Source organism: Vombatus ursinus, unplaced genomic scaffold (assembly GCF_900497805.2).
Source record: "Vombatus ursinus unplaced genomic scaffold, bare-nosed wombat genome assembly UNPS02014785.1, whole genome shotgun sequence".
Classification (NCBI taxonomy): domain Eukaryota; kingdom Metazoa; phylum Chordata; class Mammalia; order Diprotodontia; family Vombatidae; genus Vombatus; species Vombatus ursinus.
The window spans coordinates 14,139,719-14,158,669 of NW_020954563.1; the positions used below are offsets into that span (position 1 = coordinate 14,139,719).

Genomic DNA, 18,951 nt, shown 5'->3' on the forward strand with positions numbered 1-18,951 from the left:
GGGGAGAGGCTGAGAGAGAAAGGGTGTGGGGGACACTAAGGGAGGAAATCTGGATAGAAGAGTGAGGAGCTTCAGTTCAATTCAATAGGCATGTACTTACTGTGCCCCCTATGTGCCTGGCACCAGGGATAAAGAGATAAAAAAACCTCAAAGCAGTCCCTGCCCTTCAGAAACCTACATTATAAAGGGAGCAGGGCACATAGCTGGTGCTGAGATGAGTGAATACAAAAGTTACACAGAGTAAAAGCCAAGCAGACAGGCAGTGAGCTATGCTGGCCAGAAAGCCAGCTTCAGAGTCAGGATGGCCTGATTATATGTCCCTTCTCTGACATACTGGCTGTGTAACCCTGGGCAAACCACTTAAACCCTCAGGGAAACTCTTTTAAGCTATAAATTACAAAAGTTTCAGATCTGTATTGGCAGAGAGAGTTCCTTCTAGTGATTAGGGAAGGGAGAAGGGAACAAGCATTTATTAAGCACCAAGTATGTGTCAGGCACTATTCTAAGGCTTTACAAATATTATCTCATTTGATTCTCACAACACTCTCCCCTCCCCCCAGGTAGGCGATTAAATCACAGGTCTAGATTGAAAAAAAAAAAATAAAGGCAACTTCTGACAAGGGTTGGGGTGGGGAGGGCTCTGGCACCTGTGGGCATCCAGGAAGACCCTCTGTAGGAGGCGGCCCTTGAGCTGAGCCCAGAGGGAGCCCTGATCTCTCCCAACCCCTGACCCTGTGCCCCTACAGTCAGGTGAGAAGCGGACTCTAGATCTGGAGAAGCTTGTGAGCTCTGTATCCGCCCAGAGACTCGTCTTGGACACTCTTCCAGGTACAGGGGCCCACAGGCTCTGCGCCCCCAAGGTTGTGTCACTCAGATTATCTGCCCAAGCCCCATGCTGGTTCCAGAGGGAATACAGAAGAAATGGGAGACACCAGCAGGGCACTAACAGAATTCCATCTAAATCTGTTCAATTCAACACAAAAAATTTACATTATTAAGTGCCTGTTGCACTCAAGGCCTGGTTACAGGGTCAGTGCCAAGGATGGGGTATTGAAGAAAAGGAGCTTCACTGTTAGAGGCAGCTGACATTATGGGAAGAACGCTAGACTTGGAGCCGGGTTCAAGTCTTAGCTTTGCCATTTAATCACTATGTGACGGTCAATGGGTCACACTTCATCTTACTCTGCCTGTTTCCTCATCTGTAAAATGAGAAGCTTGATAACTTTTAAGATCCTTTCCAGCACTAAAACTCTGATCTATGCGAGCTGAAGTTGTTGAGGAATGTTTGAAGGATGGGGGAGGAAGGGGGAAAGATTGTAAAGGTGGGTTGAGACTAGAAGGTGGAAGGCCTTGAATGCCAGGATACAGAGTTGGACATTATAGAAAATAAGCATCAGAGGATCTCAGAACCAGGGAGGACCTACTCTCACTCATACGTGATCAGGAATCCTCTCTGCAACATTCCAAACAAATCTATTCCCCCAGGCATGGTGAACTCATCATTTCCAGGGACTTTCTGGCTTTTCCCATGAAAAAGCACTTTATTTTTAGGGAGCTCTAGGCATAAGAAAGTTTTCCCTTATATCCTTATGTCCCTTGTATCTTTATGTCTCTCTAAAATTTCTTCCCATTGTTTCTATTTCTACATTCTGGGGTCAATTAAAGCAACTTGAAGCCCTCTTTCACTATGATATCTCTTTAAATATTTGAAGATAGTGACTGTGTCCCTGAGGGCAGCTGGGTGTTGCAGTGGACAGGGCTCCAGGCCTACAGTCAGAAAGATTCATCTTCCTGAGTTCAAATGTGACCTCAGACACTTACTAGCTGTGTGACCCTGTGTGACCCAGTCACTTACCCCCTGTTTACCTCAGTTTCCTCATCTGTAAAATGAGCTGGAGAAGGACATGCAAACCACTCCAGTATCTTTGCCAAGAAAACCCAGAATGGGGTCACAGAGAGTTGGACGCAACTGGACAGACTATGTACCCATGAAGGCTTCTATTCTAGACGCTCAGCAGCATCCTCTGTCCTTTTACCTGAACCTTGTATAACATTGTCTCCAGGTCTCTTGTTTACCTAACAGTCATCATAACAGAGACAGTGGTAGCAGTCACGATACAAGGTCAGTTCACAGAGGTAGAAGGCAGAGAAAGAAGTCATTGGGCCAGCAGGACTGAGTTCTGAAGAATGCCCACAGTGAGGGGCCAGCAGGTACAAAAAGACACAACAAAGGAAAAAGGGAAAAAACAACCAGAAGGATAGGAGAGGGACAGAGGAAGTACAGTACCATGGAAGTCAAAGGAACTGAGTTACTAGCAGGAAGGACTGGTCCACAGTGTCACAAGCCACAGAGAAGGCAAAGAGGTTAAAGACTGAGAAAAGACTAGTGGGTTTGGCAAGACCTCAAAGAGTAGCATCAGTATAGTGGTGGGAATGGAAGCCAGTTTAGAGGTGCTTAAGGAGGGACTAGGTCAGACAGGCAGTCAGACAGTCAATAAACATTTATTAAGCTCCTACTGTGTGCTAGGCACCATGATAAGCATAGTGCTGAGCAAGGGGAGGCAGCAGTTGTAGATGCCTCATTTGAGATGTTTGACAGTGAAAAGAAGATGAAAATAAGATGGTGGCTAGAAGAGGTAGCAGGGTCAAAGGGGGATTTTCTGTAGACCAAAGGAAAGAAGATAAGAAGAGACTGGAGAAGACAGGGATGGATGAGTGGGGGAGTGAGACCTCAGAAGACAAAAGAAATGGGATCTGGTGCACACATAGAGAAATTAAACCTGGAGACAAAGCTAAAGACAATTTTTCTTTTTGAGAATGGATGAAATGGGACAGCTAGGTGGCGCAGTGGATAGAGCCCCTGCCCTGGAGTCAGGAGGTCCTGAGTTCAAATCCAGTCTCATGCACATAACACTCATTAGCTGTGTGACTCTGGGCAAATCACTTAACCCCAATTGCCTCACCAAAAAGAGAGAGAGAGGAGAGAATGGCTGAAAAGCATGAGAAAGGATGAAAAGATAAGGAATGATAGGAATGACAGAAAGAATTATGTGGAGGTGAAGAAGCTGAGATGAGAGTGTAGGCCTGAAATGCTCCCCCAATATACACACAAATGAACATACACATATGTACACACACATGAACATACCCACATACGCATGAACATATGCACACACATACACATGAACATACACATGTGAACATGCACACATATGCATGAACATACACACTCTACCCCAGATAACACTGGCTCCCATTTCCCCAAACCCCTAAGATATAGAAAACACTTTTCTCACAATAGTGAGGTGGAGAGGGCCACAGTTATTATTATCCTCCCTTTACACACGAGGAAGCTGTCTCAGAGAGATTAAGCAATTTGTTCCATGTCAGACAGTTAATAAATGTCAGAGGCAGGATTCAAACCCATTCTTCATGACTAAGCACTTTTTAAAATAAAATTATTCTTATTTATATCTTTTTTTTCAACTTTACCAAAATGTCTCCCAGTACCCCTCCCCTTTCCCTCCCAGAGAGTCAGCTCATGCAACAAAGAATATTTTTTTAAGGGAAAAAAAAAAGAGAAAGAGGAAAAAAAATCAGAAAAAACAATCAATACATCAAAAAAGTATGAAATTATGTGCAGCACCCCACACCTGTGGATCTTCTACCTCTTCAAAGGAGTGGAGACATCTCTTCTTTGGGGCATCTTTGTTCTTTGTAATTTTGAGACATTCATTTGTGTGTGTGTGTGTGTGTGTGTGTGTGTGTGTGTGTGTGTGTGTGTGTTTGTCCTTTCCATTTACACCTCTGTATTTATTGTGTATGTAGTTTTCTGGGCTCTGCTTACTTCACTCTGTTTCAGTTCATGTCAATCTGTCCAAACTTCTCTGCATTCATCACATTAATCTTATCTTACAGCATAATCATATTCCATGATATCCACTTACTGTACCTGGTTCAGCCATGCCGTGACTCATGAGCATCTGCTTCATTCCAGTTCTTTGCCAGCACCATGCATTCTGCGATAAATATTTTAGTCCATATGGAAACTTTCTTCTTATCGATGACCTTCTGACTCCAAGCTTTTTCTCTGGTGCCAGGCTGTGTCTCAAAGCAGCCTTTACTTTGACCCTTCTATGGCACTTGCTAGGGCAACTAGGTGGTGCAGTGGATAGAGCGCCAGGGCTGGAGTCAGGAAGACCTGAGTTCAAATTTAGCCTCAGACACTTGGTAGCTGTGTGATGCTGGGCAAGTCAATTAACTCTTTTTGCCTCAGTTTCCTCATCTGTAAAATGAACTGGAGAAGAAAATGACAAACCACTCCAATATCTTTGCCAGAACCCCCCCCCCCAAAAAGGGGGTCACAAAGAGTCAGATGACTGAAAAATGACTAAACGTGGCACTTGCTGACTGCCCCACTTATTTGGCCCTTAATCAGATGTGGCCTCCTATTTCCTAATCTTTTGTCATTATTTAACTGTTAGCTGTTAGATCTTGAATTGTTATTTAACTCTTTAGTATTTTAAAAATGACTGAACAACAACAAAAATTCAATCTGTAATATTCTATCTTCTCTATTAGACTATGAGCTCCTTGGGGGTAAGGATTATGTCTTGTTCATCTCTTAATCTCTCACAGCAAAGTCTGGCTCAGGGGCCCTGCATGCAGTGGGGGATCCTTAAATTAAATTTGATCCCCCAGTGACCATTATTTATTGTCTGCCTGCCCTAAGCAAGATCCTTCCTATGTGGGAAGCAAGGCAAAATAATGAGACCTAGCGTTCAGATAGCACTTTAAGGTTTGCCAAGCCCGTTAATCTGATTTTATCCTCACAACAACCCTGAGATGCAGGTGTTATTATTATCCTCATTTTACAGAAAAGCGAGGCAGGCAGAGGTTACAAGTGACTTGCCCAAGGTCACACAGTTAGTAAGTTATCTGAGGCTACATTTGAATCCACGTCTCACTGACTTCAAGTCCGGTGCTTTATCCACTGTGCCACCTCGCTGGATCTGATTTGATGAGTTTTAAGAGAGAACACTGGAGTTGAAAGACCTGGGTTTGAATCCTAGCTCTGATACTATCTATGTATCTATCTGTCTGTCTGTCTGTCTATCTATATCTATCTCTGTTTTTCTATCTAGCCATCTTTATATCTAGCTATCTGTTTTTCTATTTGTCTATCACTTACCCCTTCTTGGCCTCAGTTTCTCCATCTGTAAAATTTAGGCATTGAACTAGATATTTTGAAGATCTCTTCCAGCTCTAAATCTTCTATGTAGGTAAAGTAAGAGGCAGTGTAGTGGCTAGGAGAGCCAGCCTTGGAGTCAAGAAGATCTGAGTTCCCATTTCACATACTGGCTATGTGCTCCTGGGTAAATCACTTCAGGTCTCAGTATCCCTGGAAACTCTCCCTATAATATAAATTGCAGAGCAGGTACCAGTTAGTACTGGTAGGTAGAGTTTCCCCTCCAGGAATGAAATCATAGTTGTAGTTCAAAAAATTTTAAAGGGGGCAGGGCACAAGAAAATAGAAGTCAAGGTCATCTGCTCTATAGATGGGACAGGAGGGTTGGGATCTGGCATATTAAGAAAAAAAAAGTTTCCTTAGGAGGCTGGGAACAGCTGAGCCCCAAAGCTTCTTCCTCTTCCCCTTGTACTGCCACCAGAATAGGGGAGAGTATCAGTGTTACCCCTGACTTCCTCTCTTGGGATTCGTGGGGAGGTGGGACTGGGCAGGGGAAAGTATGGTGGATCCAAACAAAGCCACTTGTCTATTGCAGGCGTGAAGATCACAAGAACTGAGTCCAACTCTCCTAGTCAGAGTCAGGTAAGGCTGGGGCAGGCCTATTTCTTCTCCCTTCTCTAGGAAGCTAACCCCTCCCCAGAAGTCACTAACACAGCGTCCTTGCAGGGTGGCCCCCTCCAAACTGAGGGAAAGACATCACAGCCTCCCTCCTTGCTCACCAACTCGCTGGCCGAGGGGCCCAGGAGCACTGGGAAGCGTCACACGTGCGACATTGAAGGTGCCGGGCCATCCTTGGTTCTGGGGACGGTTGGGGGCAGGGAAGGAACTTCCTGGACCTTTCTGAGAGGGAGTAAGGGGCAGGGGCCTGGGGCTGGGGGTGGTGGGGGAGAGAACACCCAGGGGAGCAGTATGGGCTGATCCTCAGCCGGGGAGGAGTGAGCCAGGGATGAGGGAGAGGAGAGGGAGGCTGGGGGAGAAGGGGTGTGGTGTTGTGCCAGCCCAACTGCATCCCTCTTCCTTGCCCCCACCAGGTTTGGTGGAGCTGCTTAACAGGGTCCAGAGTAGCAGAGCTGACGACCAGCGGGGGCTGCTCCGCAAAGAGGACCTGGTACTCCCGGAATTCCTGCAGCTGCCAGCCCGAGAGCCGAGCCTGACTGAGAAACAACCCCATGGGGAGGCTCCACAGAACCACCCACCACAGACTGAGTCCCCTGCCCCTGCCCCTGTCCCCGGGGACCCAGCAGACTCCTCGGCCTCCCCTGCCCTCTGACCCCCAGCCAGCCTCCCCTCCCCTTCCCCAGGCAGGGCCTGGGCTGCTTCTTTCCACCTTTGCCTACTGCATGGGGCCAGGCCCAGGGCTGTGCCCCTGGCTGGCTGTGCATGCCATCGTGGGCACGCTCTCTGGGGCACAGCATGAGCTCCCGCATCTGTGTGCGCATGCATCCCATGTGTATGTAATGCCCCATCTTCACCAGCCTCCAGGAGATGAGATAGGACAAACTAGAACCAGGGAGGCCACCAAAGTTCCCCTACTTCATCCCCCATTTGCACATCCACCCTCCCTCCCAGGTCATCCTTCTGGCTTAGGACAGGCATTTGCTGATATCTGGAGTGATAATACCCGTCGAGCTATTTGTGTGGGAGGGAGGGTCCCTGGGGAGGTGCAGAAAGTTGTGCAACCTCCATTCTGCCCCTCTGCCCCCACCAGCTCTCTCCTTCCCAGCAGGCTGGCCTGGAGGAGTGGGTCGCCAGCACAGACTTGCCCCTCAACCCAGGGGGCTTTGAGGGGCTGGGGTGGAAGGCTACCACCCTACTTATATATACTGTAAATATGTAGTTTGTGGATGCTTCAGGCAGGTAGGTGTGAACCTAGGTGTAAAATATTGCTATTATAATAATTATTATTCTTTTGCCATGGTGTGTGGTGTTACGTTTGTGACGAGGGTCCTCCATCCTTGTTGAACAGTAAACAACTATGGGATGGGGGAGGGGGAGACTCAAAAATGCTTTTAGGATGATGGTACAGTCTCATGGGCAGCTAGTTGGTGCAGTGGATGGAGTGCCAGGCCTGGATTCAGGAAGATTCATCTTCCTGAATTCAAATCTGGCCTCAGACATGTACTAGCCATGTGACCCTAGACAAGTCACTTAACCCTGTTTGCCTCAGTTTCCTGATCTGTAAAATGAGCTGGAGAAGAAAATGGAAACCTATTTCAGTATCTCTGCCAAGAAAACCCCAAATGGGGTCATGAAGAGTTGGGCATGACTGAAAACGACTGAACAGCAACAAAAGCTAGAGTCTCATAACAATCTCCATATCAGAAATGCATCCTGGGCTGTCTTTGAATAGCCATATCATCAGTGATGTAGCCCTGGCCAGAAAACTGACTCCCCACACCCTTCCCCACCAGTTCCCTCTAGGGAAAGTACCAAATACTGTAAAATGAGCCGGAGAAGGAAATGACAAACCACACCAGTGTCTTTGCCAAGAAAACTCCAAATGGGGTCATGGAGAGTTGGACACGCCTGCAACAGCTCAACAACACAGCCGCAGAGCACGAGACGCCTAGGGAAGGAGACCAGACACAACTCCAGCTGCTTTCCTACTGCTGGAGACACGCCCACGTCAGGGATACTTTCCATGAAGCTCATATCGTGTGGCCGTGTCCTTTCTGAGAGCTGAAGCTGACCTGGAATTGATCTTTGCTGCACAAGCAAACTAGTCCCCTAAAGACAAGGTTGTGGTCAGCCTGATTGTCCGTTGGCAAGTGGTCATTTGCATTCTTTCTTAAATGCCTCCACTAGCGTGGCCTTCCCACACCATACTGTTGTAGTGGGGGTGACGTGGTAAAGTCCCATGTATTTCACCTAGTCCCGTGAAATTTTCAGAGTTCCAGTGCTAGCATCTCAGGCCTTTTCACAGCTCCATGATTTCACAGCAGAGCACAGCACCAAACTCACATAGGAACGTAAACAGTTTACTTTTATTGAGTCCCTTATGATTTCTCTTTTATGTTTACCTTTTATACTATTCATGAATCTTATATCTGAAAGTCACATTTTTTGTTCAGCTTTGGCTTTTCATCAGCAATGCTTGAAAGTGTTCTATTTCATTAAATATCCTTTTTTCCCTTGAAGGATTGTACTCAGTCTCACTGGGTAGGCTATTCTTGGTTGTGATCCTAACTCTTTTGTCTTCTGGAATATCATATTCCAAACCCTCCACTTCTTTTTTTGGGAGGGTGGGGCTAGGCAATGGGGTTAAGTGACTTGCCCAAGGTCACACAGCTAGTAAGTGTTATGTGTCTGAGGCCAAATTTGAACTCAGGTCCTCCTGAATCCAGGGCTGGTGCTCTATCCACTGTGCCACCTAGCCTCCACTTCTTTAATGTAAAAACTGTATAATCCTAACTGTGGCTCCGTGATATTTGAGTTATTTCTTTCTGGCTGCTTGCCTTGACCTGGAAGCTCTGGAATTTGGCTATGATATTCCTGGGAGTTTTCATTTTAAGATCTCTTTCAGGAGGTTATTGGTAAATTCTTTCCATTTCTATTTTTACCCTCTGGATCCAAGATATCAGGGCAGTTTTCCTTCATAATTTCTTGAAATATGATGTTTAGGCTCTTTTTATGATCATGGCTTTCATAATCTAATATTTCTTAAATTATCTCTCAATCTATTTTCCAGGTCAGTTTTTTTCCTGAGATATTTCACTTTTTCTTCTTTTTTTTTCATTCTTTTGACTTTGTTTAATTATTTCTTAATGTCTTATGGAGGTATTAGCTTTCACTTATCCAATTCTAGTTTTTAATGAATTATTTTCATCAGTGAAGTTTTATACCTCTTTTACCATTTGATGAATTCCATTTTTTAAGGTGTTATTTTCTTCAGTATTTTTTTGTGCCTCTTCCACCAAGTCATTAAATGTTTTTTCATAATTTTTTTCATTGCTCTCATTTTACCCCAATTTTTCCTTTCTTATTTGATTTTTAAAATAATTTTTAGTTCTTCCAGGAATTCTTTTGGGGTTTGTGTCCAATTCACTTTTTACTTGTAGCTGTTTTGACATCATCATCTTCCTCTGAGTTTGTGTCTTGCTCTTTCCTATCACCATAGTAGCTTTTTATGGTCAGGCTCTTTCTTTGTTGTTTGCTTTTTTTTTTTTCCCAATCTATTTCTTGACTTTGAACTTTATGTTAAAGATGGGCTATATTTCCAGGAAGGGAGGGGAGGTCACTTCCAAGATTCAGGCTCTTTTGTACTTTTCTTTTTAGAGTTAGTTCTGGGAGTTTGGAAGTTCTTTGGTCCTTCCAAGGTGTGTGATCTGGGGAGAAGTGTGGTCACTGCTCTCCCGGTCAGTGCTCTGGTCCTTACCTAGGAAGGGTCCCTGATCCCTTGGATATGCACTCCTCGCCACCCTCGAACTGTGACCTGGAAGTGGGTATGGTCAGTGGAGCTACCAAACAACTGTCCTGCATCCAGTGGTAGCACAAGGGTCCCTGTAATCTCTTTCTGGTTTTTTTTTTTTTAATTTTTAGGCAACTGGGGTTAAGTGACTTGCCCAGGGTCACACAGCTAGTGAGTGTCAAGTATTTGGTCTGAGGCTGGAGTTGAACTCAGGTCCTCCTGACTTCAGGGCCGGTGCTCTATCCACTGCGCCACCTACCTGCCCCCTGTAATCTCTTTCTGACCAGTTGCCAGATCTTCTTGTCATCTCTGGCTTGAGAGCCCCCGAAAGCTGCTGCTGTTCTCCTTGCCACCTCCAATGCCCCCAGCTGGTGTTGCCACGCTGGACCAGTCCCTATCCCTGTGTCACAGATCTCTCCTTCCAACCTCCTAAGTTGTCTTGGTCTGGAAAAATGGCTTACCCAGACCCTTTGTTGGCTCTGCCATTCCAGAATTCAATTTGAGGCATTATTTTAAAGTTGTTTGGAGGGTAATGTTGAGAGATCTCAGCTGCTTCCTCTACTCCACCATTTTGACTCCACCGCTCCCCCCCCCCAATTTCCAAGTCTTAGCTATAAACGTATAGTTTAAAACCACCTTAAGGCTTTTGGGACACCCTGTATACAACTGGATTACAGTCACTGGAAAGGGAAAGTTATAGCTGTATCCTAGCCAGCAGGGTGCATCTGGGCCTGGGATAAGATCACCTTTGGATCATGGCAGGAGATTCAATTATCTAACACTCAAGTTATGGCAGGATTTCACTGCTCCCTCTTTTTCCATGCAGGGCCACACAACAGGGCTACTCCATGAGGCCAGTGTTTTACAGGGAGTGACTGATCCTGTCTAGACATGTCTGATTGGTTCCCCACCTCTACTGTCACATACAGATGGATAATAATTTACTGGGAAGCTGAATGTTTCCAGAAAGATAGATTCCAGATACAGGGAGTTCCAGAGAAGGAAAAGGTCAGGAGTAACAGGCAGAAGGAGGGAGACAGAGTAGAATAGAGAAAAACAAGTTCCCAGGAAAACAGAGGTTTTTTACAACTACCACAGCTTTCCAGGACAAATAAAAATAGCAAGATAGGAGTTGAATAGTTTTGATTTCTCTCTGTTTTCTGTTGTTGTCCCATTCCCTCTTAGGAGTAACCCTAAACCTTTTTCCTGGTCTTCCTTTTTTTTAACCTCTCCCTCCCAAATGACTTTTTTTTTTTTTGGTGAAGCAATTGGGGCTAAGTGACTTGCCCAGGGTCACACTTCTAGTAAGTATCAAGTGCCTGAAGCTGGATTTGAACTCAGGTCCTCCTGACTCCAGGGCTGGTGCTCTGTCTACTATGCCACCTAGCTGCCCCCCAAATGACTTTTAAAAGCTTTTTTCCTCCTTAACACTCATTCTAAGCTTCAACTCATTCTGGACTTCCTGACATTCTTCCAGGACCGTGTCACTTCTTTGCCTTCATCCTCAGTTATTTGTTTTTGCTTCCATCTTCCACATATGTCTTTTAAAAATACAAGTGGGTTGATGACTTTCCTGGGTATACCATACTGGTCTCTTCAGGTGGTTCTCCATTCTCTTCCTCTTTAGAATTGTCTGTGTTTGCGCCATAAGAATTTTGTTCTTCTTCAGAAGCTTCCATCCCCTCTGAAACTTTGGACTCTAGAATTCCACCAAGACTTTTGCTGAACCTTTTGAGAACTGACTTCCCAAAATCTAGGGGGCAGATCAAACTCTGCCTGCCCTTCCCCTCTTTATTCATTAAGATCTCCGAAGTAGCACATTCACTTTCTTTCAGGTTTCCCATTATTTCTGTTTCAGCCTTTCTGTATTGATCACAATCAGGTCCAGAATAGTAGTTCTCCTTGTCACTTCCTTTCCCTATGGAAGAATGAAGGGATCATCAAGGTAGCAAGAATTTATTAGCTATTCTGCTTTTTCAAAAGATAGAAAGAGACAGAGAGAGAAGACAGACACAGACAGATACGGACAGAGAAACAGATATGGTACTGTGTAAAGGATGTGAGATCTGGAGTCAGACAACCAGGATTTGAATCCAAGTTCTGACATTTACATACCATCTATATGACCTTGGCCAATCATTTAACCTTTTGGGGTCTCATTTTTTCAACCATAAACTGACAGGTTTGGACTTCATTATCCCTAAGATTCTTTTTGGCTTTACCTGTTCTTGTATGGGTAATAATAATGAATGAACAGCTAGGTGGTACACTGGATAGAGTGCAGGGCCTAGAGTCAGGAAGACTCATTTCCTAAGTTCAAATCTGGCCTCAGACACTTCCTAGCTGTGTGACCCTGAGGAAGTCACTTAACCCTGTTTGAATCTGTTTCCTCATCTGTAAAATGGGGATGGGCAATTAGGTGGTACAGTGGATAGAGCACTGTGTCTAGAATCAGGAAGGTTCATCTTCATGAGTTCAAATCTGCCCTCAGACACTTACCGGATGTGTGACCCTGAGCAAGTCATTTACCCTGTTTGCCTCAGTTTTCTCATCTGTGCAATGAGCTAGAGAAGATAATGGAAAACTACTCCAGTATCTTTGCCAAGAAAACTCCAAACAGGGTCATGAAGAGTTGGACAGGACCGAAACAACTAAACAACAACAACATTCTTGTGTAGTTGAAGACCTCTGTCACTACTGAGACCTGCTTCTGTACCACCCTTGTGATCTATTTCTGGAATGAATCATTCACATCCTCCTTCTGGCCAGGTGGTCTGTAATATTGATCTACTATAATATTACTTCTATTTCTCCCTCCATTAATCCTCACCCCAGTGTTCTCTACAATTCTGCGCTTTCTCTTATACTCCAGTTTTCTGGATTTTCACATAGGAGTATAATTAGTGCATATAGTACACTCAGTAGAATAGATCACATAACAAGTAGAAAAACCAAGGTTCCTGAGTCTTTCCACTATAAGGTGTTCTTTAGTCCCAGTCCTGTTTGTCCTTTATTTGGCTTCTCAAAGAGGATCTGCTGTACTACAGCCCCTGGTTTTCCCCTTTTATTTCAGACCCTTAATACATTCACACTAGTCAACTCCTTGTCTTCTCAGGGGCCTGTCCTTGTTGAAAGAGAAAGGAAATGTCTTATCAGGATTCCATGGTAACTTCTTTGAATTCGGGCTATGGTAGCATTGTTTCCCTAGTACAGGTTACAGTTCCAGAGATTTCTTTGTGCTAGGCCTTCCCACATTGTTGAACAAGGGAGAAGTTTCATCTCCAATATTCTGGCCTAGGCTATGGGATGAGAGTGAGGGCAAGAACTTAATGAAACATGCAGACGCTTGGTGGCTGGTGATGTTGATCTTACAACTGATGGAACCAGATAGTCATGAGGAGGAAGGCCAAAGTGTGTGGCTAGGATTGTTGATTCCAGCGCTAACTGGTGCAAAGGAAATTGTGGTAATTGAAGTAAATCAATAAAAGCCAAAAACACAACCAAATCCTGGAGGAATGGCAGGGGTCAAGGTCCAGGGCACAAAAATCAAGAGTTTGGTCCCAGGAAAGCAACAGGGCATTGACTTAGGCAAGGATTTCCATTTATCATGCTAGCTAATCTTCAGGTACAAGCAAATTTTTTTCCAAAAAAATTTATTTGAATTTAGAATCTTTTAAAATTTTTCTTTTTTTATTATGAACTCAATCATCAACAAACACAAACATTCAAACATACAAAAACCAGCAAAACAGATTGTATATCAAGCCATGAATTTCTGTTACATGTACTTTTTTCTAAGTATATATATTAAATTTAACACAATAATAGCAACATTGTTCTGCTTATTTCTGTGTTCCTGCTGAAACTTTTTTTTTGTTTTCTTCTGTTTTAAAATGTTTTATTGATTTCTTTTTGGATCTCAGCCACTTCTTGCTAACTCATACCATTGATATATTCCTTTGAAAATAATGAGTATAGTCAAATAAAATAAATCAGTACATTGACTATGGCTGAAAAATGTATGCCTCATTCCTTACCTCTCTGATGAGAAACAGGGAGCATACTTTACCTTTAGTCTTTTGGTGGCCATAATTGGCTACAGCTTTAATCAGAATTCTGAAGACTTTCAAAGTTTTACCTTTATATTATTGTAATTATTATAAAAATTATACTCTTGGTTCTGCTTATTTTGCTCTGAATCAGTTGATATAAGTCTTCCCAAGTTTCACTGAATTCTTCGTATTTGTCCTTTCTTATGGTATAATACTAGCCTTTTGTTTCTCATTCTTAGCCATAATAAAACTACTGCTATAAATATTTTTTGTAAATAAAGGTTCTTTCTCTCCCTCTTTGATCTCTTTGAGGTATAGTCCTAATAGTAGTATTGCTGGGTCAGAGGCTTTAGTGCTATTTAGTGACTTTGAGAGTATGATTACAAATTATTTTTCTGAATGGTTAGATCAATTCATAATTCCACCAGCTTGACATTACTGTTCCTGTCCTCCAACAGACGTCCAATATTTGCCATTTTTCATATTTTGTCATCTTTGCCATCTCTATGAGTGTGAGATGAAACTCCAGAATTGTTTTCTATTTCTCTTATTATTAGTTATTTGGGGTAATCTTTTCATAGAATTGTTGATAGCTTGAATTTTTTCTTTTGAAAATTACCTGTTCATACCCTTTGACCATTTACCTATTGGAGAATGTCTCTGTTATACATTTGCATCAATTATATATACTATATAGTATCAAAAATATTTGCTGCAAAGATTTTTCCCCCAATTAACTTCTCTTCTAATTCTAACTTCAATGGTTTTATTTTTGTATATATCAAATGCTCTCTTGTCTCTGCATCCCAGAATAAAGTAGGCTATATCTCTCTTCAGAATTCTAAGGGTACCCCTGAGGGGCCAAAATGACTTGAATGCCATTGGCTCAAACCCGCATACCTAGATAGTTTCTCTTCACTGTTAGCCACCAGTGCCTAGGACCCCAATTCCTTTCAAGCAATTAACCATAATTAGTTTTTACAAAATGATATTTACTTCAGAGATGTAGTGAAAACAGAAGTACGACATTCTCCATGCCTTCCATCCCCCAACACATTCTACCCTATGTCACCTTGGTCTCTATGGAAAGTGGGCTCAGACTTAGCATAGTTTCTATATAGCATTGGTCCTACCAAGTTCATGTCCAAATGCAGATGAGTTCTGGTCTCAGCTACCACTGGGATAAGTCCCAATAGTTGCTCCTTGGAAGGAAGAATTGAAGGAAGGAAAGGGAGGGAAGGAGGAAGAGAGGAAGGAAGGAAGAAAGGAAGGAAGGAGAGAAGAAAGGAAGGAAGGAAGAATTTATTAAGAGTATACTATGTGCCAAGACTTTGCAAATATTATCTCATTGAGTCACCACAACCACCCTGGGAAGTAGGTGTTATCATTATCTCCATTTTACAGATGAAGGAACTGAGGCAGACAGAAGTTGTCGAAACAGCTTGTGTTTAAAGTCATATTTGAACCAATTTTCCTGACTCCAGGTCCAGCACTCTATCCACTGCACCATCTAACACCTCTATAGGTCATTGAGGCTGGAATAGCTGCAAAATCCCACATGGGCTCAATTCTCAGCCACTTGGACTTCAGGTAGCTCATTTCCTGACCGTTCGAAACTTATGAGGTCAGGGACTTCAATTTCCTTTACCTAAAACAAAAGAACAACCATCAAAGTCACATACCATCCTAGGATAGGGATGGTTAGGTGGAATGGAAGCTTCTCCCACCACAGATTTGTCTCTTACAAGCTGCCAAGAAGTCAAAACCAGAGAGAGCAGACCAGGCTGACTAATGCCTTTGGAGTGTGACCTCAGGTCCAGTCACAAGACCATAGCCAACCAGGGGCTCCTTTTCACCATGTAGTTAGTAGGCTAGACCCAGCTGTAGAACATCTGTGCATGATCCAAACTTCTCTAGCATACTTCCATTACATGTCATCATGACATTCCCAGAAGCAGGCTACCCAACCTCTACCATAAGGAGAATTGTATCAGTGGCACTCTCTGCATGATCATAAGGGCCAGATTGTATGGCCAGTCTCCCGTTATGTTCAGAAGATTTTCAATTTTATGTAAATTAAAGCATACATTTTATCTTTTATAACCACTTCTGTCCTTTGTTTAGTTAAGACTTCTTCCTCTAGCTATAGCTGTGAAAGGCATCTCCTTATATTCTCTAATTATGTGGACTTTATATATTTGGGTTCTGTTTCTATGTGGAGTTTATTGTGGTACTTAGTGTAAGATACTGGTCTCAACCTAATTTCTACCAGATTACTTTCAAGTTTTCTTAACAGTTTTTTTTTTCCCCAAAGAGGGAGTCCTTACCATATAAGATGATGTCCTTGGGTTTTTTAATGTTTTTTTAGTGGTTTTTTATTGAATATCAATGCAATCAACTAAACTTGCTTGGTAACTATTTACATTTAAGTTAATTAATTTCAATGCATAAAATCAGTACACATTTTCAGTCATTCCCTCTGTCCTTATCATTCTTTGTGCTTTGTGAATGAATTCTCATTCACTTTTCATCTTAAATGGTCATAATTTATGTTTTTTCCAGTCTTCTGGTTCTATTACTTTCTCTTTACAGAAAAAGGTGTTTTTAGATTTCTTTATATATTTTATATCTGTCAGTCATCTGAAGTATAGTATTCTACTACTACTACAATTTACTTAACCAGTTCTGTACTGGACATTGTTTCCAGGTTGCTGGTTTTTTTTTTTAAGTCTATATCATACTGCTACAAAAACCTTTGTACAGTTTAAAGTGCTTAGATTGAGTAGATAACTCTTTTTCATTTTTTTATAATACTTTCAGGGTACATTTCCAACAGTGGAATTATTATTGGGCTAAAACATATGGTTATTTTTCTAATTTTTACTCTGCACTCTTAGATTGTTCTCCAAAAAGAATCTATGTTTCCCTCAGTAACAGATGAATGTACCTGTTCCACCACAACCTATCAGCACTGAGTTACATGGAATATGCAAATATTTAAGTCTTGCTGAGAATAGCAAGGTATTGCCTTCCACCTCACTTCCAGTTCCCTTCAGATGGATAACTCTCACAACTGATGCCACCTTCCTAAGCTCCCATTTTATTGTTATTGAATCATTTTTCAATCATGTCTGATTCTTTGTGAAGCCATTTTGGGGTTTTCTTGGCAAAGATACTAGAGATGAGAAAATGAGGCAAACAGGGTTAAATGACCGCTCAGGGTCATATAGCTAGTAAATGTTCGAGGCTGGACTTGAACTGAGGAAGGTGAGTCTTTCAGGTTCCAAGCCCAGTGCTAGATCCACTGTACTACCTAGTGACCCCCAAGTTCCCATAGCAACCACAGAACCAGTCAGTCCTGGACTAACCTTGCCAGTGCTTCCAAGCACTGCTTGAGGTTAGAGTGGAAAGAATACTAGAGTTGGGTTTAGGGGAGATTAAGTTTGAGGCTTACCTCTTGATCCCAGCTGTGTGATTATGGGCAACTTTTTATCATCTATTTAGAGCTGGAAGGAGTCTTATAAGTCACTTAGTTCAATCCTTTCATTTTAACTTGTGAATAAAACTGATCCTTGTAGAGGTTAAGTGACCTGCCCAAGGTACACAGATAGCAAATGTCAGAGCCAAGATTTGAAACCAAAATTGATCTCTTTAATCCAAATCAAGTGACATCTCTAAGTCTCGGTTTCCTCAACTATTAACCAACATAAAATAATCATAAAAATAATATCACTTGTATAGCTATTAAGGAGCAAATGAGATTATGTATATAAAACACTATGTAAATATCAACAATTAGAATGTAAGCTTGGGTTCAAGTCATAAGATTATCCTCATTATTGTTCAGTCTCATCCAGCTATTTGTGACCCCATTTGGGGTTTTCTTGGCAAAGATACTGGAGGGGTTTGCCATTTTCTTCTCCAGCTCATTTTGCAAATGAGGAAATTGAGGCAAACAGGGTTAAGTGACCTGCCCAGGGTCTCTCAGTTAATAAATGTCTGAGGTTGGATTTGAATTCAGGTCTTCCTGACTCCAAGCCAGTGTTCTATCCACTGAGCAACCTAGTTGCCTCCTTGTCCTCATTACTCACCAAAGGCATACATCAAGCAATTGTCTCCTCCAATTAAGAGAGTCTTATGCAAATGTGCTGGGATTGAATCCTGTGTTACAATTGTTATTCCCATTGGGCTTTAGCCTCAAGAAACCCCAATTTCTGCACTATGTGTTTTCTTCCTGGCCTAGGGATAGGCCCTCTCTTTTCCTTTCATCATTCTGCTCCCCCTGTCCCCACTCCCTCTGTCCCCGCTCCCTCTGTCCTTTGCACATGCTAGGAGGTTTTTATGGCTGCTTCCTGGCCTATTGCTTTAATGGAGCTGTCAGTTCAAGGCTTTCTAGTTCTCGATCTAAGAGATCACAGGATAATGCTGGAAGGGATGATGTTAGTGGCCATTTAGTCCAATGACCTCATTTTACCGTCGATAAAACTGAGGCCAAGGAAGGTGAAGCAATCTAGCCAGGGTCACACAGGTGTAAGTGGAAGAGTCGAGATGCAGATGCTGGTCGCCATCTTGTCCCTGCCTCATCACACCGTCTACCTTGCTCTCCCCTGTGTGCATCTGCTCCCCTGGTGCTTGTAGAAGAACCATCTTGTTCTAAACTAGAAGGCTGGGAATGAGGTAGAGAGGATGCCTCTGTCAGTCTTTCCTTGTCCTCTCAGTTGTTTCTCATCGTTCTTAGCTCCCACCTCTAAGTGGTGCCTCTAAAGTTGGACAGGTAACTTTCTCTATTTACACCCATCATGTCCAAATTAACCATCGGGAGGGATCCAGATCTTGCTGAACAACACCAAGACTGCCCAAGACTTTTTCTTTTACTATTTTCTAAACCTTACACCAATCTTTAGCCCCTAACTTGAAGGATCCAGACCCTTTGACCTTCACCAGACCCAAACCTTCTTGGCTCCCTCAAGCTCTATCTGTGTTTAATCTCTCTCATAGCCAGATCCTTCTTGGAGGGAAAAGACCTCTCAGGCACTTTGACCTTGTGGGATTCAGTGATCTGCCACCCCTCTGCTATGCCGAATGACCTCCCTGTGTCTTGTGCAGCAACCACTATAAACAGATGCCAGATTCTGACCTCTGTTCCTTTTGCTTACCACATCCCAGCTATCTTGCGTGTAATGGCGGATATTTATTTACAAGGGTAAAAATAATATTGATTCAGAAATAGAACATGACAGAAA

General features: G+C 42.9%; 1 protein-coding gene across 1 annotated transcript in view; it reads right to left on the minus strand.

Moving 5' to 3' along the window:
* The window catches only part of TMED9 (transmembrane p24 trafficking protein 9), a 9,775-nt gene extending 3,356 nt beyond the window's left edge, over positions 1–6,419 (minus strand). Inside the window, exons 1-2 of the mRNA XM_027867079.1 lie at positions 5,976–6,419; positions 648–895 (exon numbers count right to left, since the gene is read on the minus strand). Of these exons, the coding sequence (XP_027722880.1) occupies positions 648–895; positions 5,976–6,419 (692 nt within the window). The remainder of the gene's footprint in view (positions 1–647; positions 896–5,975) is intronic.
* Positions 6,420–18,951: the final 12,532 nt, after the last annotated feature.